This window comes from Stegodyphus dumicola, chromosome 9 (genome assembly GCF_044657685.1).
Source record: "Stegodyphus dumicola isolate Sdum_Otavi_A_Nest chromosome 9, ASM4465768v1".
In the NCBI taxonomy this organism is placed as follows: domain Eukaryota; kingdom Metazoa; phylum Arthropoda; class Arachnida; order Araneae; family Eresidae; genus Stegodyphus; species Stegodyphus dumicola.
Window position 1 is genome coordinate 7,078,718 of NC_140776.1, and position 13,087 is coordinate 7,091,804.

Below are 13,087 nucleotides of genomic sequence, written 5' to 3' on the forward strand. Positions count from 1 at the left end.
TCTTATGGTTTCATTGGGAATAGAGTCCGGGCCAGGAGACCTGCCAAGCCCTAAATTACGAATTACATCATCAACCTCGGCCTGCGAAAAAGGAGGATCAATCTGAGACGCATAACTACTGCGAGCAGATGAGCGCCACTGAGTATGAAAGTCATTATCAAGTCTCACACAATCAGGAGGAAAAGCTTTATCAAGAATAGCATCGATAGTTTCCTCCAAGGAAGACGTAAAGTTACCGCTTGAAAGCTGAAGGCCCGAGATCTCAATCTTCCTCAAAAAATTTTCTTTAATACCATAAGTGTAAATTTTTTTCCACACATTCTCATTATTGATATCGGAAAGAAACTTCCTCCAAGACTCTAATTTGGCCTCAATAAGCATTTCATTGTATTTTTTCCTTAAATCAAAGTATTTCCGCTTATACAAGTCCCTTATATCATTGCTAGTAGTCCTCTGGAACCTCCGTCTAGCCGCGTTGACTTTCTTTCTCATAATGGAAATTTCCAATGACCACCAAGGTACTTTTCGCCTACCAGTCCTTCTAATAGGCATAGATTTAACACATGCCCGAAAAATAACTGAAGTCATAAAATCTACAATCGCATTAAGTGAGTCAGTGCTCGAGCAAGAATCCAAACCATTAATGATCAAAGAAATATACTGTGAACAATATTTTTCAAAATATCTCCAATTTGCTTTTTTTGTATTAAACAAAATTCTACTGACAGCAATTAAAGAAGCATCAGAAACAGATAAGTTGAATTCAATCATTGCATGATCTGACAATGATTCACAGTCCGAGAGACACCAGCGGGTAACATTTGCTAGCAAATCAGCTCCCATAATTGTGACATCTATATAGCTTGATCCCTGTTCCGAACAAAAGGTAGGGCCACAGTCCTCATTGATCACATATAAGTTATAGGAGCTGACAAAATCTCCAAGCTTGTTTCCTCGAGCATCACTGTGGGGACTAAACCACAGTTCAGACTTACTATTGGAATCCATACCCCAAATAAGCTTTGCAAGATCCTTAGCCTGGAAGACCCGACTTATTTTATGCAAATCAAATTCAATACATCGGGAGGGCTCAAAGTAGTATGAAAATAGAAAATATTTAGTATCTTTAAAAATAATATCAAGAGTCACCATATTATAATCCAAGAATCTCAAATCCAAAAAAGTAGGTAGAAATCCAGCTCGAACAACAATAGCAGCCTTTATGACCTCTGAGTTAAAATCATAGTATAACCTAAAGGAACTTGGAAAGCCAGGCATAAGACCATGATAAGAGTAAGGTTCTTGAATAAAAGCAACAGAAACATTGTTTACCTCCATATTCAAAACAAGTTGCTGAGTAGCAGCCTTACATCTATGTAAATTAATTTGAACAAATTTTAAAATAAAATTATGACTATTATCCATAATTTGTTCTTGCTATATTTTGACTTCTTATAAATTCATGACAAGAGCAACTTTCAGAAAAAGGCAAATGGCACATTTAATTTTTTTTTCTCATCTTTTATTTTTTGATTGCGTCTAATGCAATTGATACAGACTTTCAAATTCTTATGTGGGCAATTTTTACTTTCATGTTCACGTGCACAGAAATAACAAGCACGTAGATTTTTACAGTGTTCAGCACGGTGATTATATCCTAAACAATTAAAACACCGATTAATCACGACAAAATCATCCACCGTACAGATGCTCCAAGAAATTTTTAGTCTACATTCCTGTAAAATACCTCTACGCATGTCTGGATGCACCTCAACAACTAAATGTCTCGTATTTTGAAATTTCCTTAACGTAAATCAAATTCGAGATTCACTCCATTTATTTTCAGAGGCGATAACATCTGGATTTTGATTTTTTAAAACATCGAGAACATCCTCATCCCTTATCTCATTAGGGACATTTTTTATTAAGATCGTAGGATTCCTTCGTTTAGAAGGAAAGGTAGTTAATTCCGGTGATTTTACTTGAATTTCAGTTTGTATCCTTTTTAAATCATTTTCAGAGGGGCATTCTATCAATACCTTGCCATTTCCAATATTTTTTAGATTGAGAATACCCACTTTTTTCTCTACAGGATTAATTTGTAATTTAAGAATCTTCTTAATATCCTCTGACGAACGATTTTCCGAAGAAATGACAAGACCACAACTTAAAGAATTTTGTTTTGCATTCTCCACAGGAGATGGCAACACAGCACTAGCATACGTTGGTTTTACGAAAATGTCTTTAAGACTTTCCCTACAAGCTTCACGGTAACCCAACGACTTAATACGTTCAAAATTCTTAGTAATCAAACACTTTATCTCACACATTGCATGCCTTGCCTCTTCACGAATATTCTGGTTCATATTACACTTTGACTCAATAGCCGTTTCAAGTTTATCATAGCAACATTTAAGCGCACTATAAAACACATCATCGTCTTCGTCCATCTTGGCATTCTTTTACTTCGTAGCACTACTCAAAGAAGTAAACAAATCGTTAAGCTAGGGTTAACCATACCGAAATTTTGCAAGAGCCATAATATTAACAATACTTCTTTTAACTTGAAACAAATTGCACAAATATAAAGCAGAGCACTTGCACAAATAAAATTATACACAATAAATAGTTTACACACATTAATTATCGCAAAATAAAGATGAAAATCAGAGCTCAAGAAAACACACACAGCAATGGTGCGAGCATGCGCAGTTCCATCTGAGAAGTTTTTCCGACACGCCCATGACAACTTGAACAAAATCATGGAACGTAGTTCCAGAGAGAGAGAAAAAAAGTGAGAGTTAGTTGCAGTAAGTAGAGAGATAAACCTTCTCTCAGGTTTTGTAGCTTGACCACGAGCAAATTTTTGCTTTGCTCTGTGTAGAGTGATACTAATATCTCTGCGAGAGATTTACAGCGATGTAGCCGGGTTCGCCGCTACCTTACGAAGAGCATCCTGCTCGGACACAGCTCAGTCCGGCAACCACCGGCTTAGATATTTGATTTATTCAAGACAGCCTCATTTTGAACTATTTCCAAACAAGAACTTTCATCTAAACAGGAACTTATTCACCCTACTGTGAGAACAATATTTTTATTTTTTTGCATATAGCCTAGAAAGAACCGAAATAAAATCAGTTACGCTACCTCTTGTCTTTTGAATTCGTCACAAGATAAAGCACTTACTTTCCCATACTTGCTAACCTATGACACTCAAAAATCAGGAGATTTTTTTTACGAAATCAGGAGATTTTTCACAATGTTAAAAAGACTTTTTAAATGATAAAAATATAGTTTTAATAATGAATTAACTTTAAATAGTTAACAATTCTTAAATGCAAGCAACAAAAAAATACCTTACACAAAAAACATTTTTATTACTTGCATCGTTTAAGGGGGGGAACCCACTTTAATCAGTTTTCGTACAAATATTATGAACAGTGGCAGATTTTCTTTCATTAAGAAAGAAACTTCATAATTTTGTTCATAGTAATTGGCCATATAGGCCTGCTTTCGCTAATAAAAGTTTTTCTAATGTGTCATCACTAATATTAGATCTAAATTTAGTCCTCGTTTTCACAACAACACTGAAAATACTCTTACACTCTGTGTTACTATTTGGAGCTGTCACAATCGCTAACATAATTCTAGACAGTTCACTATATTTTAAAATTCCATCAGCACCTTTCAGTTTTCCAATCAAACTCCACTGGGTGTCCTAGCTGATTTTATAACTTCATCCAAGTTTTCTAATTCTAAACTCCAAAATTGCGACTGCAACATTATCAGTGGCAACATCAATATCATCTTTCATGACTAAATGAAGTAACACAGGAAATCTGTTCAAAAAGTACCTTATATCAGAAAAAGATGCATTTGCTAGAGCAGAAATATCAGCAACTTTAGCATGCAAAATCACTTCATCGTTGACTGGAAATTTATGTAGTATGTAATCACATACTCGACAGTAACTTCTAACATGAAGATAAAACTTATTTTTGTCTTCTTTGAGTTCGTGCTCCAGTGAAAAGGTACGTGACGATTGACTTATCGTGATGTCGCTATTGTGGCTTGTTTGATAGAGCCGGATACGCAGTTCACAGGACTGCATTGCCGACAATAACCTGCCAGTCAGTCAGTAAAACAGCAGACGACACATTCTGCATTAATAACTTTTTGGTCCTTTGTTTCCGAAGAAAAATTTAATTTTCGTTTCTTTCAAAACTACTTCTGTTGTCCTTGTGTTTTTGTGAACGCACATGTTTAAGAACATCCGTCCATCCACCATTCGAAATCGAAAAATTGCTACGACAGACGGTACGCAGCACAAATTTATTACATTTCCTTGAGGAAATAATGGAAGGAAAGTCAACTGTGTATGATTTTTGAAACGTACACGAGTATTTCACCTTTCTCACAGACATAACAAAAGATAATTTCTAAAACTATTTCCCGAAGGCACGTGTACTCACACAACTCAGGACGAGATGAAAGAAATAACAAAACTAAGAACATCCAATTAACAGCCTTGAGCTTGCTTTGTGCTCATTGGCTAATATACACCAGATGACACGCAGTGGAGCTCGATGCTCATTGGAGAACTGGAGAACGACGTTTCTGGATATGTATGCTCTCACTCACAAAGCAGAAATTCTCATCAGATTCGCAAGATTTTGGTTTAGATATAATCTAGAGAAAATTCAATTGCTTTCAGACGATCAAAATCATTTTTTTTTTTTTTTTTTTTTTTCATATAAAAAAGTATTAAGCCAAGTTCCATAAAAATCATGAAAAATTTTAAGAACAAGAAAAAGTCGGGAGAAATATATTGTAAATCGGGTTGGCGGGTGAGCAGTCGAAAATCGGGAGTCTCCCACCTAAATCGGGAGAGTTGGCAACTCCGCTTTCCAGGTACACAATTGGACCACGTGACCCAGTAGCTCCATCCAAGTCACCAGAGAACTTCTACTGTCATCCTTCTTCACCCATTTGGGCGCCAGCCGCCGTAAAGGTAGCTTGCGACATCCAGGATATGCTTTATTGCGACCGTTGCCATGACATTACTGCTTGAAACATCTCGAGACATAGGAAGAAACTGACTTCAAGACACAGGGCTCATCAATGCTTTTCACGAGATTTGTCTCATTTAAGAACTATGCCATGTTATGTTAGGGAAGTCATGTCACTCCTTACGGCATTATACGCAGGTTGAGGCTTAGCCCAGGAGCCTGACACAACGTGCACTGCACCTGAGCTTTCTTTCAGCTCTACTCATATATACGCCCTAAGATCACCAAATGTGGCGATATATATTCTGCGCTGGTATTAAGGATGGTGTTGTTTGTATGGCAACCCTTTTGACGTTGAAACTTAACTCTTTTGCTGCATAGGTTTAATTGCTCATTGGTTTGTGTCGTGCGTGTTTTGAAATGGCCTATGTTGCAATGATACATGTGACGGCAAGATTTCAGTCACGTATTTTAGATTGTGTGGAAAGTAAATTTAGTATTAAAAGGTACGATGTTGGAGTTGTTAACGAGTCTTTTGTTCACGGGTTTATGAGGATCGAAGTGTATTTTTGGAATTTCTGTGGGACTTTTAAATGGAGTCCAAAATGCAGAGCTGCTATGATAACTCGGACAAAGAAGGACGTTTCTGATAGTTCTTGTGTGGATTTGCAGTCAAATGGTTGCTGGTAAAGTATGTGGCTGTCAGCGGAGTTTAAGATTTGGATTGTGGTTTTCATGTGGCAAGTTTCTATCGTTATTTTAGAAATTTTGAATCGCAGAGAGACATGTGATATAGCAAAATTGTTGATTTGTGCACAATGCCTAGATTGTGAAATTCATAAATGTTTTTTTAAGTTTAAACAGGATCCTGTGTACATGGTATGCTTTGAAATTTATCGTTGTCATATTAATTTATTAAAGCGAGCTGTGCGTAGTTCATAGATTCTTTTGCTGCCTAGACTGTGCAATTCATAAAAGTTTTTTTAAGTTAAAACATATTGCTGTGTACATGGATTTTTGTCAAATATTTTTGGTTAGAAACATTACGTTTTTTCTATCTAAATTTTTTGTTTTTGTTTCAGATTTTTAGCTTAAATTGTGTGTTCAAAACGTGGTTTTTGCATGTGCGAAAATTGCATTTTTGGAAACATTTCAGGGTTAAAGTTCGAAATGTAGACAAAAAATTTAGATAATAATATGGCAGCGTGAAATTTCTTCTTTTTCACTGGACATATATAAGAGTAGTCCCCTTCTTGGCTAATCTTTGGAATATGGTAACAGGTAGTTTGGCGACATTTTGGTAAGGCGATAAAGGTTACTAGCTAGGGCTTTAGCGGTGTACATGGATAAAGTCAAGAGCAATGCCATTTTTGTGCAATTCTGGGATTTTTTTTAAGTGAAAATAGGTCGATGTGTACATGGATACCGTGTATGTGCAGTTCTTAAAAACACGGCAAGCAGTGGGCGATTCTGCACTTTCTCCCAATTTCGCACCTAATCTTCGTCATGATTAAGCACTTTTGTTCCATAAAAGTTCTAGCATAAGCGTAATTCAGCTAACAGATTGTTGGAAAAAAATGTTGGGGTAGAGTAGACTTGTATTATGGCGAAGTTGCTTGATTTATCGCCAAGTTGTTGTTTTATTTATGGTAGCCTGAGTAGTTGAATGTTATGGAAAACCTACTGTGACGTAATTGGGTGCATGATTCTGGGAAATTTTGAATCATGGGATGTTTTGTAAGCGTTTTTGTGGTGTGGGTTGGTTTGATTCTTTAGACGGTAGAATGACCGAATGTAGTAAGATTAATTTTAAGTTTCTGTAGAATTTGGAGCAAAAGGGGAAAAGAGCTTTAATTGACTGGTGTGTAAATGAAGGTTTACTTAGTAGCCATTATAAGTGACATGTATGTAGGAAGGATATGCCTTTAGTCGAACGTAAAAACCGTTTTGATGGATTTGAATGGGTTTGTAGGTAGAAAAGTTTAGATGGTCACTATGTGAAGCGTTCGATCAGAAAGAGTACCTGGTTTGAAAAAAGTCATTTGAGTATGATTGATATTTTGATTTTTATGTGGCTCTGGGTGTACGAAGCGAACTCGAAAATCATGGTAAGTGAATATTTGCTTTTGGTAGTGCTTAAATGTATAACATGTTTTTCCTTTTTTATGTTATTTTATTGTTTTGTTTAAAATGTATTTTATTGAGATTATGTATTTTTTGTTTGCCTATATTGTAGAATTTTGTGCTCTTTAACTTTTCAAGTGAAAATATATCGATGTGTACATACAAAGTAAAGGGAGTGCGCAATGCAAGTTTGTGCAATTCTGGGATTTTTTTAAGTGAAAATAGGTCGACGTGTACATGGATAAAGTTAAAAGAGTGTGCAATGCCATTTTTGTACAATTCGGGATTTTTTTAAGTGAAAATAGGTCAACGTGTACATGGATAAAGTCAAAAGAGTTTAAAATGCCATTTTTGTGCAATTCGGGGATTTTTTTTAAGTGAAAATAAGTCGATGTGTACATGGATACCGAGTTTGTGCAATTGTTTGTCTTGTTATTTTGGCTTTGTGTAGCGGCGATTTTTGTTTCAAAAATCGTCGTTTCGCAAGCCAAAAAAATGAGTCAAAGAATTGCACAAAATCGGTATCCATGTACTGCCAAAAATCGCCAAGAGGTACCCTAAACTATACTTTTACCAAATGTTGATTAAAAAAAAGAAGAAAAATGCCTTTTCTTCGTGAAAACAAAATGGCATCCAAAAACAAACTAGCAGGTTGCTGTAGCAGGGTTGGTCACCAAAAATCGCCAAGTTAAAATAATCCAAAGATTAACCCCCATCTTTCCTATTTGGATGTTCATACTAATGCAACTTTCAAGAGAAACAGAAAATAATCGAGCGGCTTTTCTCTCACAATTTCCCTTTCTTTTTAAATGATTGATGTATAAACAATATTTACATATTCGGCTAGAAAATATGACTATTCATACTCTAATTCTTTATATACAGTCAAAAGTTATTAATCCGGACTCGTCGGGACTTTGGCGATTCCAGATTGATTTTCCGGATTATAGATCATCAGTTTAAATCTGGTAAGATGGCATGCAGAAATTATAAAATTAAAAATATGAAACCGTAATTTATGAAATAAAGAACAATTATGGGTTGATCTTTGGAATATGGTAACAGGTAGTTTGGCGACATTTTGGAGGCGATGAAGGTTACTACCTAGGACTTCGGGAATAATGTGAGAAGTACTCAGTTCCGATTACGCATTATTTTGTGTGAGGGAAATGAGAAATCATGAGATATGTCATGTGACATTAATGGACGAATCACTGTTCTTTAATGGGAAAAGGGTGTAAATTTGTTAAAATATCTGCTGTACAGCATTAGTTGCATTCTATGTTCTGTGAAACAGTGTTGTTTAATATTTGGATTCCATGGCCCTATATAAAGTAAATCCGAAATTTTTATTCCATTTATGTGTAATTGAAAAGAATTGCTTAATTGCGGATAAGTATGAATGTCCAACATGTGGGTATGAAATGAGATTGTGTGAAAGGAAGGATATTACAGATAGTTTGAATGGCAATGCAAGAAATCTGGTGAAAATGGATATTTTGTGATCCGCCATGCACTCAAGATTCTGTAGAAGATTAGGTAAGTTAGTATTTTTAATTATTTGAGGATATTACTTTTTATGCTTTGTTCTAAATGTAAGGAGTAAATAAATTAATTTGGTATTATTGGAAAATTGTTATTAGCAATGATTTAGTTTAAAGTAATTAGGATTGTAAGCTAATTTTTATTAATTTGATATATGTGCTTATTTATATTTTAAGTAGTGTTTTTTAATTTAATTATATTTTAATTTAATGATCGTGATTTTGAGAGTTATATGTTTGTAGTATTTTGGAATACGTTTGAGTAGAAGTAAATGTGCATGGAAAGAATTTAAGTATTTGACACTAAGTATTTGGAACCATTTTTAACGTTTGCGTTAGAAATTGGTAGGTGAGGTTTATAATAGATAATTTAGAGGGAAAAGTTTTTGGATATTTTATTTATTTTATATGTGCAAATGTTCATCCTTGGAAAGGGTATGTACTTTTTCGCGATCAGGTAATTTCATATATGTCCTTTTTACCGAATTTAAAGATTTACAAAATTTTCATGTATTTTCGTGAAATTTTTCGAATTTATGAGAAAAAAGCAGTGTACATGGATATAGTGAAGAGTGTGCGCAATGCCATTTTTGTGCAATTCTGGGATTTTTTTTTAAGTAAAAATAAGTCGACGTGTACATGATACATGGTTTAATTATATTTTAATTAAATGATAGTTATTTTGTGAATTATATGCTTGTAGCAATTTGGTAAACGTGTCAGTGGAAGTAAACGTGCATGGAAATAATTTAAATATTTGAGACTAAGTATTTGTAACCATTTTTAATGTTTTGTTATAGATTCGTTGGTGACGTTTATAATAGATAATTTCGAGGTAAAAGTTTTTGGATATTTTATTTATTTTATACGTGCAAATGTTCATCTTTGGAAAGGGTATATACTTTTTCGCGATCAGGTAATTTCATATGTCCTTTTTACCAAATTTAAAGATTCACAAATTTCGTTAAATTTTTCTAATTTATGAGAAAAAAGCAGTGTACATGGATATAGTGAAGAGTGTGCGCAATGCCATTTTTGTGCAATTCTGGGATGTTTTTTTAAGTAAAAATAAGTCGATGTGTACATGGTTACTGTGTATGTGCGATTTTGAAAAACGCGGCAAGGAGTTTGTGTTTCTGCACTTTTTCGCAATTTTGCAGTTAATATTTGTCATGATTAAGCAGTTTTGTTCCATAAAATTTCTAGCATAAGTGTAATTCGGGTAATAGATTGTTGGAAAAAGTGTTGAGTAAATAAAAAGAAAAGAAACATGTCTTTACTTCGTAAAGACAAAATGGTGGCGAAAAAAAAAAAAACAGAAAGTTGCTGTAGCAGAGTTGGTCGCCAAATTTTCGCCAAAATTCGCCAAGTTACCATAATCCAAAGATCAACCCAATTATGATCTAAAGGGTATCAAAATTTACAAAAAGAAAAAGCTTAATATTTGTTTGTTTACTTTATTAAACATTTCTTTTAATGTAAGTTGTTTAAGTTGCTTCTATTCATGTGATAATACTTTCTCTTTAATTCTATTAAACAGACGTAATTTCTTGTTTAGTTACAAAGTTCCACTGCTCAAGTCCTATAATTGCTGTGTCGAGAATACCGACTAATTTGTCAATCGAAATTTTTTCATTTTCAATAACCTCTGTGTCACTTTCTTCATACTATTAACTATCAATACAATTTTAACATTCATAACTTTATTCATGATATTTAGAAAAATATTCGTATACCACTATCATTAAATTATTCATAATAATACATTATGGATAATTTAATGATACTGGTATATACATTTTATTTCCATTTTAAATGACACAAATAAAATAATAATAATAAATACAAACATACCTGGCAAATTTGGATTTATGGTAATAAACTGATCTTCAGAAATAGATAATGATGGCAGAAGATCTCGCTTATAACTCCCAAAAGTACTTTCTTGATGATCAAAGGGAACAAGTCTTTCATCACAGAAAAAAAACTGCCATTTTTGCCATGTGGTGTTTATAGTAGGCAGACCTTTACATAAAAATTTGATCAAACTCCCACCTATTTAAAATAGAGCAAAGAATTTATTATAAGACAGACTGCCAAATAAAATCCTATCAGACTATTTTTGTGTAGGGACTGATATAACACACTCTAGTTATGTTTACGTTTTTAATTATTTCACCAGATAGGAAAAAAAAAAAAATCTACTAAACCTACAGATTTTAACCTTCAACTGCTGTGAGCGGTCTCTCAGACAGCGAGACATTTTCCATTAAATACTTCCACCCCTTAGAATAATTAATGGGTATTGCCATTCCTAGTACCTTCCTAAATCAGTTGTCCAAGGTCACATACCAAGTTGCATTTAGGTAGCTATATTTCTTCTTTCACTTTTTAAAATTTCCCCCCCTCAGCGGTCTGTGGGACCAATCACAGCAGATACGATTCAAATTTCGGCCGATAAAGTTCACTTTTTGTTGTTGTTACATATTTCGCTTTTTTATAAATATTCTTGAAATGGCTTCAAATGTGTGCAGAAAACTTTCTAAATATGTTACCTAAGACCAAATTGAATACATAGTTTGAAACTGGTCTAATTTAGAGTTCTCTGATGAAAGTTCCCATAATGAAATTATTGAGAACGACCACGACACAACTTCAGAAATATCTGCCGATGAAAAGGAAAATCCATGTTCTCCTTCTACAAGAGATCTTTTTATTGGAAAAAATTAATTCAAATGGTCTATTCAAGAGCCCAACAAGGGAGTTCGAACTCGTAGTCACAATATTGTTCTTCGTTCAACCTATTCAACTGCTCGTCGAACCCAACGTTAACCTATGGCAATATTCTTCAGAAACTTGGCTATCTGTGCAACAAATGCATTCGTATTATTTCAATCTTATCCCATTGGCTCCGAAAATGAAACGAAAAGATTTCATTAGCAATTCAATTGGTGCAGTCTCATGTAAAACGGAGGATAACGTCATCATTTTTACCTAAAGAACTGAAACTTACAATAAGAAGATTGTAAGTTTCGGAATAAATGATGATGAAGGAAACATTGCGATTGAAGACGATAAATTAGATAAAAAAAGAACGTGCTATATTTGTCCACCGAGCAAAAAAAGGAAAACAGCTTACAAATATATAGCATGCAAAGAATCAGAGTGTCTACAAAGCAGTAGAAAAGAGTATAAAATGCAGCTCGAATTATAATTTCTAAAATAAAAATTAATTTTCTATATTCTTTTTAAAGCATTCTTATCACAAATTTTAATGCAAAATAAAAAAGTTGAATTTTAAAATTTACTTCTTCCATCCAGATATGTAAGCGAAGGAATTATTATCATAGTACATATTTTATTTTAATGAACTGATTTAAGTATAAAAATTGCTTTATATCTTCATGAAGAAGTTAAATTTATGAAATTAAATAATATTTATTCAAATAAAAAAAAACAATATCTTATTTTGTTTTTATCAAAAGCGGTCTGAGAGACCGCTCACAGTAGTTATGCGACAATTTAAGTCACAGTAGTTAAAGGTTAACGATTTCGTAAAATCAGTTCTATCTAGCAGAACCTTTTAAAACTTCATTAATACAATTTAATCTGTTCCTAAAATAAAATCAAAACACTTCAGGTATAACTGGAAAAAGCAAGACTAGTCATTTCTTTTTTTTAATTTATAATATTTCTTTACAAGCAGTATTAAAATTTTGAAGAACAGCTCTGTAACTACGAACTCGGCGTGCCAAAAATTATTAACAACTAATTTAAGTGCTTTAACAGTTCTACTCTGTGAATTCAACATACATGATTCGCACTCCAAACTTCTTTGCTTCGTTTAAGGTATACAATACGCAATTATTATTATATTTTTAAACTTTTAATAACTGTTTTAAGAGTATAATACAATAATGGTCAACGTTAAGTTAATACTAAAAATTACTGAAGCCTCCACACATCGGTATCTTGAAATTTAAATAATTTAACAGACTACTTAATAATAATGATTTAGAATAATATGAAAAGAGGAAATGCAAGTATCATCTTATACTACGCATTATTTGTAAACAAGTCACTCCTTAATACGGTAATCAATAATAATAATTAATAATATATGAATCTTGGGAACAAAAATCATACCCGATAAACCAACTCTAAAACAATTATTTCTGTGTATGCTTTCAACGGCTTTGCTCTCTATTAGTTTGGACAGCGAAGTTACAACTTCAGATTCGTTGGCGCATACACTCACTTCAACAGGTGCCATGTTTACACAGTTAAGAATTTGATTTTGGGTCATCAAAAACAACTGGATGCAGCCAAGATATCCCGCCTAGGACGGCTCAAAGAAAACTCCGCCCACAACCAAATATGTACGTATGATTTCAAATATGTGTCATATGT

The 13,087-nt window shown here is 33.6% G+C and overlaps 1 protein-coding gene across 1 annotated transcript in view; it reads right to left on the reverse strand.

Moving 5' to 3' along the window:
- Positions 1-13,008, reverse strand: part of Pgls (6-phosphogluconolactonase) — a 28,664-nt gene extending 15,656 nt beyond the window's left edge. Inside the window, exons 1-2 of the mRNA XM_085823179.1 lie at positions 12,824-13,008; positions 10,532-10,732 (exon numbers count right to left, since the gene is read on the reverse strand). Coding sequence (XP_085679305.1) covers positions 10,532-10,732; positions 12,824-12,983 — 361 coding nt within the window. The 5' untranslated portion in view covers positions 12,984-13,008. The remainder of the gene's footprint in view (positions 1-10,531; positions 10,733-12,823) is intronic.
- Positions 13,009-13,087: the final 79 nt, after the last annotated feature.